Source organism: Scomber japonicus, chromosome 14 (genome assembly GCF_027409825.1).
Source record: "Scomber japonicus isolate fScoJap1 chromosome 14, fScoJap1.pri, whole genome shotgun sequence".
In the NCBI taxonomy this organism is placed as follows: domain Eukaryota; kingdom Metazoa; phylum Chordata; class Actinopteri; order Scombriformes; family Scombridae; genus Scomber; species Scomber japonicus.
The window spans coordinates 23,326,545-23,338,287 of NC_070591.1; the positions used below are offsets into that span (position 1 = coordinate 23,326,545).

Here is an 11,743-nt window from a genome sequence, read left to right on the forward strand (position 1 = left end):
ATGTCAGCGAAGCCACAAAACTCACGGAACAGTGAGTAAGCCGTTCATTTTTTTTAGCGGATCATAAATATTGATTTCCACAACGAGGTGGATTACAGATGCGCTGCAGATAGCAACTTGCACATGTGGAATAAAACTCGGATGGATTTGGGCTATTTTGGAGGATAGGAGAGGAGGCTCATAGTAGTTTAAAAAGGGGCACAAATAAGGCTTTAGGAAAATATTGCATATGGAAAATTATCAGTGTTTTGAATAAAGCCAGACTGAGTGGCTCCCAAAATAACTTACTCTGGCTAAAGTGGCTCTGATCCAAATATCAGGAAATGTCAGGACCACTGCCTGTGGGTGCTCAAACTGTATCACATGCAACAGGTTAACCAACCCTACAAATACCTCATTATGCTAATTGTACAGCTATTTTCTATTAATTGACTCTTGATCTCTCTGGTTCAATTGTTCAATGATTTAAGCAGAAAAACAACTGAATTTCCAACAAAGGGAACCAAAAAAACAGCAAGATTTCTTCAACAGGGGAAATCAGAGCAACACGTTCCAAGTCGTTCCTCAAGAATGACCAAAAAAGCAACAACAAAGTGTAAGACGACAAACAAAACAAAGAAAGTGCACATTTTTCACTGTAGATGAAACTGTACATCTGCGCTGATGGAGATAGCGGGGCCGACGGTTCGCTTCCTTATCCTCATGAAATGAAACGCTGGCCCACGGACCTGTGTCGTTCTGCGGTGCCAGAGATAGAGAAGAGTGCGGCTCTGTGAATCTCTGGCTCGCCATCTCTCCTCCATCAAACATTAACCTTGGGAGGAATGCAATGAGTCAACTCCGGCCATAAAGAGACACAGGAAGCATTTAATTCCAGGCCTCACACTGACTGCATTATTGGGCTGTGCTGGATAAGGGCTCCTTAGTCTGTCTGTGAGAGAGACATGCAGAATGGGGCATCCATCTAGAGCGCAGGGCTTTTCAGAGACAGGAAAAGGAGGCAGCAGAGATAGGCTAATGGCTAGGGGAGGAAAATAACCAGCCGCACGCTAAACTCTGGTAAGCCGAGGTAAGAGAATCAGTCTCAATATCTGCTGCTTTGACATGCAGTCAATCAAAGTTTGGAACTCAGTTTTCTTTCTCTTCGTTAAATGAATCAAACAAGGAAAAATGGAGCGGGCAGAAGCTTCCAGTCCTGCTTAATTACAGCCTCATTAAACTACATAAACAAACATGTACCGAAAAGCTATAGCTTAGCTCTTCAATAGAGACAATTGCTAAAAAGAGATGCACATTTTCTGCCATTTTTCTATTAAGCTTGACGTGAGATGAACTGACAACAAGCAAATGTATTAGGCAGCAGAGCAGTTTTACGCCTTCATTTTTATAGTCGTGTGTCTCTGTTATAGTGTGGATCATCATTATTTAAAACACATGGATAGTAGTGGATTACACACTCCACTTTTTCAACATCATTTTCAGCTTAAGCATGAGTATGACAGTAGATGTGATCAACTATATCCACACTATTTATATCTTAAAAAAGATCTCAGTGATAAGTCTGAGTTCCAAGCATCTTTTCTTCCAGACTTGTTTTTGCGTCATCGACAAAGACATCTACAACACAATGAGGCCATTTAATGTACACAGCGGCAAGACTGAGCTCACTCCATTTGTAAAAGAAATCCAGCAGATACTCATTTAACCTCGGGGCCTACACACACACACACACACACACACACACACACGAAAACAACAGTCACACACACACACACACACACTGGCCCTTCAGTCTGGAATGAAAAAGGAAATGGGGGCCTGGTGTAAATCCCACATTTACAATGCAAACAACCTTCCTTTCAATGAACACCGGGTCTTTACTCTCACAGTTACCGCAAACCAATGAGCACCGTGATGGCCGACCTGATAACTAGCCAAGTACATTCCATGCATGCCATTACACTAGTGGCAACAGACAAAAAGAAAGCAGCAAAACAACACAAGACAGACAGAGGTGCTAGTCTGTGTGAAGTACTGTAAAGTAGTACAGCATGTACTTTCTCTTTGTTAATAGAAAACATCAACGCAGACTAATAGAACTGCTTTACAGTCAAAACAGTAGTAATGCAGGTACGTATAAACTGAATTCAGCAATCAGGTGTAAACGCTGGTCGTGTACCTTAAAGATTATAATTACAGGCTTTAAGCTGTAATCAGAAAATTAATGCTACATGCAAGTGAAAATCCAGATGTAAACATGGTAGTTTGTCCATCCCTATGACGACAACAGAGTTTATTGTTTAGAAGGTTTATATCCAGTTTGCTTTGGTGTTTATACATTTGTCTCTCTGATACATCCCATAAAATACAATAGGATCTTTTAAAAAGGTATTTGAAATAAGCTTCCAAACATACTTAAACATACTAAATATTCCACATTCAGACAGTGAAGCAGTAGAAGAGATGCTGCTTCTGTTAAATTTCCTTTAGCTTGCAGGGTTTATAGAGAGCAGAGTTTGTAGGTTTGGGCAACACAAATAAAATACTCATACTCATACTAGTGTACGGAATTTTTTAAATCACAATATGGATAAACTGTGTATCATAGCATATTCATTGATAGACTAGTTTTGATAAAAGTAACCACTCAAGAATCAGTTTTCAGGTAATCCAACATATTAAATACCTGAAAACAAAAACATGAAATTTAGTATTTCCATAGAGCAGACTGATTTTGATCAAATATATCCAGAGACATTAAATGGATAGCAATCATCTCATGGTTAACATTGTCAGTGACTCATAGTCAGGCTGAGCTGAGGTGGATTATCTTTAAACTCTCCTGAAGGAATTTCAATAATTATTAACTCAGTTTCCCCCACTGTCCCTTCACCTCCTTCTTAGCACAAAATAAAGACGGCAATTCAAGTGTTAGCAAAAAAAAAAAAAGGTCTCTGAGAAAACCTGGAAAGAGCCACAGATACCGATCATATCTACATATATTACACATCATCTGACGGACTGTCGGGTGTGGGTATCAAACTAACTGCTGTGTTTTAATCAACTGCTCCATTTTTGCTGCTTCTGATCCATGACAGCGATGATGTGAAATAGTGAGGATCAGGGCTGGAGCTCACCCCTTTAAATGCAGACACTGAACATCGATCCGCTCTGCTGTCTGTGAGCGTGGATTAAGGGTGAGCTGCTCAAACTGTGATTTAATAAAGATTTCTGTTCTGTTATCGAGAGCGAGCAGAGCTGCATCTTTTACCTCGTAGACATAAAACAGACGTAAACTCCTTATAACGCTAAAAATGCCTGACAAAAATACGTCTCTGTTTTTCTAAACCTTTACAGAGACACAGATTTGCCGTTTTCATCTTGTGACTTTCCACTTTGCACTTTGCCGTCATGCTGCTCGTGTCAAGTTGACACTGCAGTGATACCGAGGGGCACAAACAAAGGCGGTATGATGGGCTTCTTTGGGACTAGGGTGCTGCATCCCATGTTGCTGCATTAATATTACATAAGGCTTGTGGCGTGCACACACACTCCAGCATACAAGCCAAGAGCTAAATTTTTCAACATCAGCATTTCCCTGACAAATAGGTTGTGTGACTGTAAGGTGTGGTCTTTGCAGAGCCATATTGAAAGCAACATTTAGTAATAGGTATAAATGTCTCCTGTAGATATATAAGTAAATACTTGAGCTTTTAGTAACTTGGCAGTCTAGCGATTTAATTTCAGGGGAGCTAAGAAGATTTAAAATGGATAAAAATTAAAAAATTCATAGGTCTGACTACATTTATATTCAATAAAAAGGCAGCATCCGCAACTCTGTGTATTTGTGTAGTTTATCACAAGAACAGCTTACACTGATGTGGATAAGCATCTCCAGCAGAGCTAGTCAAGTGCTCCATTTCAGAATATGAGATGAGTGAAATAGGACAGGCACAGCAGACAGAGACTGATTTTCTTCCAATAAAAGGCGGTCAACCCCCAGGAGTGGCAGCAAGGAGGCAGCTGGTGCCCTTTGGCCTCTTCAGTGTGTGTGTGTGGCACCGAGAGATAGAAAAAAAGCTCAGTACCATCTCCATTTTTAATAGCTCTCAGGCATGTCAGGGATGTCAGACAGGACTTCACTTTTTACCTTTGGGTGACTAAATTACTTCTTTCAGGCCTCTTCAAGAGCATTTTCACTTCATGACACGCATGAGTCCACAGAGGAGCAAGAGTGATTATTCTTTAGCATTACGAGACCCGGGGCTTTGCTGTTGATAATGATAACACTAGACAAGAAAGTTCCTTCTCATTTTTTTCAAAGAATGGTGTAAGTGGGCCAATTCTGCACTGTGAGTCTGAAGTAGTGTTTTTCCAAATGTGGAAAAAAATAAACAACGAAAACAAACATAATCAGCTGTTTCTGTTTTTACAGTTTAACCATTTAAACATGCCAAAGTAAAAAATAAAGAAACAGAACAAATAAAACACTAACAAAACTACAAAAACTACAATGTTTACACACTAAAAACAACTGCCCTTACCATTTACTGGAAAGGCAAACTTTGGTATTTTTTTAACATGGACCCTATTTTCCCATCATTTTTTCTCAGAGTGCATAATGAGGACACAAGTTTTGAAACTCGTCCAGTATTGAAACGGAACGCTTCAGCCAGCAGCTGTGAAAAGGGACTTCAATGTAATTCGATGGGGCGACAGTGCTCCCTTAAAGTGTTTGTTTTTGCCACTGACAGGCTAAGACTGTTACTATGAGTATCTGATAACATTATGGAAAGGGTCATACAGAGAAATAAACTTTTTTCTTTACCTTTCGCTTCCAGCCTGTTTGTTGTCATGTCTAACCAAATCTTGCTCAAAGAGATGTCTGCTTCTGAAATCTTGCGAGAGTTGCGTTGTTGCAGGAAGACAGTTAAATAATTAGCTAAACACTCAGCCATGACTTCCTCTATCTTTCAGATCATGATAAACTACGTTACCACACAACAAACTCTTCCTGGTTCTCCTCTCTCCAGCTCTCGCTCACGTTTCCACTGTTGTCTTCCTGCAACAACTCTACTCACGCAAGATTTCAGAACAAAAATCAAGCGAAATGTCAAGAAAAACATTTTATTTCTCTGTAAGGTCCTTTCTGCAATGTCAAAAACCTAACAGTAACCAATAACTTTATAATAACAATGTGAGCCTGTCAATGGCAAAAACAAGCACTGTTAGTGGACATACATTGACCCAGCTCTATTGCTTCAAGCAATTACATTTCAGCTCAATACTTTCAATACTGGACCAATTTCAAAAATGATTGCCCCATTAGTCACTTAGACACACAATGATGGGAAAATAAATTCTAGGGTGAAAAATCCCCAAGTTTCCCTGTAATGAAAGCACCATAAAAAAAGGGGGGAAACTAAACAAACCAGATTACATCACACCACACCGCACCACATCACCACATCAAATTAGGACAGCAACAGTTTGAACCTGGCAAGTACACAAATTTTACTACTGTGACAGACTGGCGACCTCACATTACTACTGTAAACTGGGAGAGGAAGGCAACTTTTGCGGCACAATCGGGCAGCTGTCCCGCACACCCACGTAGAAAGATGAAGGCTGTAAGTGTGAATGGAGGGAGGAAGAAGGGGGAATTAACATGCCGACAAATCGGCTCGACAGCCAGGAGAAAGCCTCCGTGTGCTGCGTGAATCCGACGGGGGACAGTTCAGCAAAGCTCAGAGGAGCAGGCTTTAAGTTAATAAACACGGCTGCATTCGGGCGCTCTCACAGTAAAAACACGAAACCCTTTTAAACTACTCGCTGTTACCCCGTGCACAGTGAATATTTGATTAGTACTGCTATGACTGTCTTTGTGGTGTTTCAGTTGAATATTACCGCAGTGTGTCAAAGCTAAGGCTTAAGACGGGGACGGGGCTGGCTCTTTGTGGTCTACACCCCCGGTTACGTGAGAAAGAATGTGAGCAGTTGTGAAGCTTTAGTTTCTATCTGAACTTGTGTAGCTCTCTACATTCGCAACTCCTAAAATTTCTGTGTCAATATCTGAGGGCTACCTTGTTGACAAAACATTGCTTATATTCTTTGTGAGGAAATGTGTACTCTTGCTTTTTTTTTTTTTTTTTGTGCTTTCCCACTCTCGAGGCACACCGAGAAGGCGAGCAAAAATAACTACAGCTTGGGGGTGGACGAGTATCGACTTAGGAATGACGGTGACACCCATTTCTGAATTTCTGAATGCCACGGTATGTGCATGTGTGTGTTTTGAGCGTGGCCCAGTCCTCCTTATTCCCTCACCAGTGAGCTAAATGCACCCGGGCTTTGCTATTAGTAAAAAAGTAAACATGAGATCACAGTTATAAGTCATCTAACTGAGGCGGGCTAATTCTAGGCTGCTCCACAGTTTGCTGCAGTCCTTTCTGACATGCAGAGAATGGGTTGAACAACACGAGCCCAGTAATAACAGTGTTGCTCATGTTAAAAAAGGCTTTCCTTCAGAAATAAGAGGGTTTCTATCCAGTGGAGCTGGCCTACGTTTCAGTGTGCAGCTAAACGGAGCCACCTTACACCCTGTGTCACCTTCAACCTTCTCCTGGTGTCAAATTATGGCTGCTGACAGATACTTCTGGCAAGGAGATACCCCGTGGAGCAGGGATTTCCCCATAACTGGAGGGCTGATGGAGCGGTGCTGGCCCATACAGGGTGTAACTGGACTAAACCTGAGCCATGAGGCCTGGAGAGGATCAGTGCGGCTGTGTGATATCATTTAAATCAATATCACAACATTAATAAGAATATTCTTTCTGACTGATATACATTTCAGTATGGGGAGAGTATAGAGAGGTTTGGTTTAATTATAACTTGCAGAATCATTTTAATTAAAGTATCAACATGATGCAATCCCATTAATCACTGCTACACAATGATGTTAAAATATGCCCTAGTCCTCCAAAACAATGCTTTAAAGTCAACACCAGCATGCTATGTATGCACTCCTTATCAAAAACAAATACACTTAACTTGTGTTCCACTTATTTAAATTGAAACCAATACAACTAACCACCTGTTTCAGTTCCTCTGAGTGCTGAAACAATTAGTGTATTAATTGTTCAGGCACCTGACAGGAAAATAAATCAACAACCATTTTTATATCTAAAATGAATGTTTAAGCCATTCACCGAGCGAAAATGCCAAACATTTGCTACTGGATTTACGTCAGGCTTTTTTTAAAATCAAAAGCACTTCACTGAGTGCCTCTCATTCAACTATTCACATGCATATTCACAAATCGATGTGAGCTGCCACACAAGCTGCTTGCCTAACCATCAGGAGCAATTAGGGGTTCAGCATCTTTTCCAAGGATACTTCTCAGCCGTGCAAAATGAACTTTTTTGTCCACTGGCCAAATGGCTAGTGAATGTTCAGGTTTTACCAGTCAGTCCATACACAGGTTTTTTGGCTGCGGATTGCATATTTTACTAGCATTTGGCTGCTGGCTGGTGCTAATTTTATGCCCTGTATATCGAACTGTCAACCTGGTGATTAGTGGATAACCTAGAGCTGCCCTACAATAATTTATTTAAACAATAGATCAATCTAAAACATATTAAATAGATAAACAGATAAGGAAAACAATCATTAGTTGCTGTGCTAATCACCTAGTACCAAGATAACATACCACAGACTAACTAGAGCTATGTCCTTTCACCAGCAAAAGAAAACAATTCAGATTGATTCAGGTCAATCAATTGATTATCATTGAGCACTCAGCTGGAGGCTAATCATGAATGACAGCAGCCTATGCATTACACATAATCGACACAGCAGCTCAAGTACACGAGCATGTACAGTACGGTTTCTGTGCTGCTCCACCAGAGAGAAGTGGCTCTGAGCATGACCTAACAGGCTTGCTGGACGACATTCCTACAAGCCCTGGGGTTTGCCTTCCTCCCAAAAACAGCAACATTAAGACACAGCCCCAACTGTCTTCCATTCAATGTCTATACAACCAACAAGAAAAAAATAATCCTGGTATTCACTGGGTTGTGAAATCACTTTAAGCACATTCTTAATGGGCTTTTATCTGAAACCATGTCTGTAACCTTCCTTAAAAAATGCAAGACAAAACGCCAGCTTTAATATGTGATTGAAACAAGAGTGTGTGGCCCGTGAAGATGATGAAGACTATGAACTGTATGTTGCAGAGAGGATGAAAAAGAGAACGCGCTGCAGATGCTGCATGGTGTCCTCCATAAAGGCTCTTAGCTCCACTGGAACTTTTCATTATTCATACATGTCTATTTACGTTCATTTAAACCACTTCCTAACTTTCCTTCCTCACTGTGGCCTCTTCGATGGAAGCTACTCCATCAATACCGTCCTCTAGGTTAAAGTACTGTATACATTTGCAATTAGGGATGTCACGATTAACCGGTTTTACGATTAACCGCGACTAAAAATGTCACGGTAAATTAACTGCAAGAATTTGATCAATTACGGTATCTTGCGACGTTTGAGTAGCAAAAAAATCTCTTGTGAGTCGCAACGCTAGTAACATCCTGTGCGTGTGTAGCGTGTAGTCAAACTGTGTGTTCAGCGTGTCACATGTATTCAGCCTACCTGGAGTGATACTCAATTATATCCACCAAACAAACGCACCAAGGAGGAGGGGCTCTCTCCAAATGTAATTATATAAATAAATATTAATTGAACAGTTCAACATAGAGTATATCATCATCAATGATAGGCTGTCCAGTTCTTTTTTAAACTGTAGGCATAATGGTTCATATAAGTCTAATAATTATTTAGCTATATTAAGATTATACACACACACACACACACACACACACACACACCTATATAGCTACAGTTACAGTGAATTCAAAATGTGCCTACTATTCAAATAGCCAACTGTATTTATTTAATTTTAAAGTATTTACTATAAAGTAGGCTTAGAGTCTTTTATTTGCAGGACCAAAAGAAAGAGTGTGAATAAAACATTTAATTAAAAATGAGCAGTGTTTCATTCCATTGTGTAAATAATCGTGAGAATTGTATAATCGTGATTTTTCATCTCACAATAATCGTGACACTAAAATCTGACATAGTCTCATCTCTATTTGCTAAATAAGTAGACATCCCTTGAGGACATTACAAGGTTACAGTCCGATGTGGATTATTTAAGCTTTTCAGTGCTCATTATTGCTCCAATACTAAAAGGACTAAAAACAGGAAGATATCAAAATAAACGGTTAATGTTCACAGCTTACAAAGTAGCATCAATTCTTGAAAGATTACCATCAGATGCTGCTCCACAGTAACTGGAATCATTCCTATGACTGAAACAGAACTTTGAAAACGACGTCCAAATATCAGCTGGCTTACGTTTTGAGAAATAACCAAAACAACAACTCAAATTGAGCGCGCACTGTTTTGCCGCCACAAACAAACCACCCAATAAGCCATTTAGCAACCTCACTGCGCTTTGCCGCAGTTGCTGCTGCTTCGCTGATAAGCTTGCTTCATGACAGCAGACAGGAAGCTTAATACATGGGCCAGACAGAGAGAGCTGCATGAACTGATGAGTCAAAACCCTACTACAATGTCCGTCCTGTACGTCACCAGTGTAGAAACAATGCAGTGTCTCCCTCTCATCTCTTTGTTAGCTGAGGTCACTGCATGGATGGAGCTGCTTGCCGTTAAAAGTTAGTGTTGGGTTCTTGTGTAAAGGCCACCCCCCCTCCCACCCCCCCCCACACACACACACAAAACCCCAAATGATTTCAACTAAACATTAAGCTCAAGCTAAATAGTAATGAGCTATGACAATGCCAACTCAAATCCTAACCAAGCATATGGTTTCTAAAGTAATTTTCGCTGTGTGTTATTAAAAGAGTCCATCATGTAGACTGCTGCAGATATTTCTACCCAGCTAAAGCCACACACACACACACACACACATACCAGTTATATGGCCATAACTGTTAATCATTACTTGAATCACCTGGAAAAAAGAAAATAGCCAACAGGGATTGGCACTTTAAACTGAAAATATATTTGAGCTCCCATAAAGTGAAATCAAACATGGCCAAAGAATAAAGAGTTGTGCAGAAAAAAAACCTTGACACAAAGGGGGGGGGGGGGGGGGGGGGGGGGTTAACATTCTGGATTCAGGAAACCCCAATAAAACAAGGTTTACAGAGTGAACCTGGGTCTTTCACATCTAGTTCAGCTGGTCTCCTCTATGGAAAATCCTCTTTCACAGCAGGAAAACCTTTTGCCTACTTAAAATTTATCAGCAGCTGAATGTTTTAAATTGCTTGCCGATTAGGTCTGAGTCAGTAAACTTTCAAAACAGTTGAAAAAGACCCATTAAAGCACTCTGACCTTTAGAAAAGACTGCATTTTTGATTTTTTTCCATCAGGAGTGGCAGTGACATGGCAGCTAGGATATTATCATAGGGCTCATAAACAAGACATACTGAGTCTACAGTCTTTTAGGTAGTGTTTGCTGTCCATCATGAGAGACAGCTATATAGAGATACCAGCATTTACATTTATATTTATAATAACGACGCTACCTTTCCTCCACCTTATTCTGTTTTTTTTAATGGAAATGGAAGCTAAATGTTACATGTACAATGTGGCTAGCGTTATTTAGTTAGTAAATATAGCTGTCAGTAAGTCGTTTAATTAAGCCTACTATGTAACACATTAGCGTGCTATCAAGCCTTCTCAGAAAGGTAGCAGGCAAGTTTGGTGGTTTCAGTCGAGGTAAAAAGGTTGCAAAAAGCCGCCGTGCAGCGCCTTTAGCTCCTGAGCTAAAGCTAACAAGCTAGCATGGTAACGAGAACAATCAAACACATACACTTCAAGCGAGTTGCAATAAAGGAGCAGAGCTGTGCCGCGGTTCTGCCACTAATATGTGGTCGTGTGGTGGTTTTTCACCTGTAATTCTGCCCGCTCCACCTCCCATTGTGCCCTCTCTACTTCGAAACGGGCCCATTCGTGCTGCAGGAAGTGCAAGATCCCCGGGATACTGTACTGAGCCCGGGCCGCCTCCCCAGCGTCGCCATCGGGCAGCGGTCCTTTCCCAGCTCCCGGTAAAACCGAGTTGTTATTGTTGTTAAAGAACACGCCGGGCCCCGCCTGTTCGTCCATGGCCGGGCTCGGTGGAAAGCTTTGCCCGTTGTCTCGTTGACTCTCGGTGCTAGATACAAACGGAAAAAGCAAAAGGCTGTCGACGGCGATCCGTCTGCTCGGCTCGGTCTGAACTCACTTTCTGACAGCTAGCTGTCATCGGATGACGTCACCAGCCCCGACCACGCCCACTGCATGTCTATAAACTTTTTTTAAATTTTATTAGGAAAATTCTTTATTCATAAACAGGAGGTTCACAACTGCCTTTCCCCTTTTATTTAATTTAACTCAATGTGTACCTCTCTTGAGTTTGAGAAAATGACAGACACATATTTGATGAAACCCCTTAAAGTCAAATTAATTGCTCTTTTCTAATTACTGTCATGTCTTATTTCTGTTGTACTGTTATACATTTTTAATTTCTTTAAAACTTAACCAGAATATTTGTTTATCAGCACCTCTGTATTGTGTGTTATTTTTTTGTGCATGACATGATGGGTATACAAATGTTATTAGTAAATGTTGGCTTGGGACGCTTGATTTGCTTACCCTGACTTCCCTGGAAGTCCAAACTCCC

General features: G+C 40.7%; 1 protein-coding gene across 2 annotated transcripts in view; it reads right to left on the bottom strand.

Annotated features, from left to right (window-relative positions):
• LOC128373086 (striatin-like) overlaps window positions 1-11,284 on the bottom strand; it is a 29,276-nt gene extending 17,992 nt beyond the window's left edge. For both annotated transcript variants that reach the window (XM_053333319.1, XM_053333318.1), the window contains exon 1: window positions 10,975-11,284. In XM_053333319.1, the coding sequence (XP_053189294.1) occupies window positions 10,975-11,187 (213 nt within the window). In that variant the 5' untranslated portion in view covers window positions 11,188-11,284. The remainder of the gene's footprint in view (window positions 1-10,974) is intronic.
• Between the last annotated feature and the right edge of the window lie 459 nt (window positions 11,285-11,743).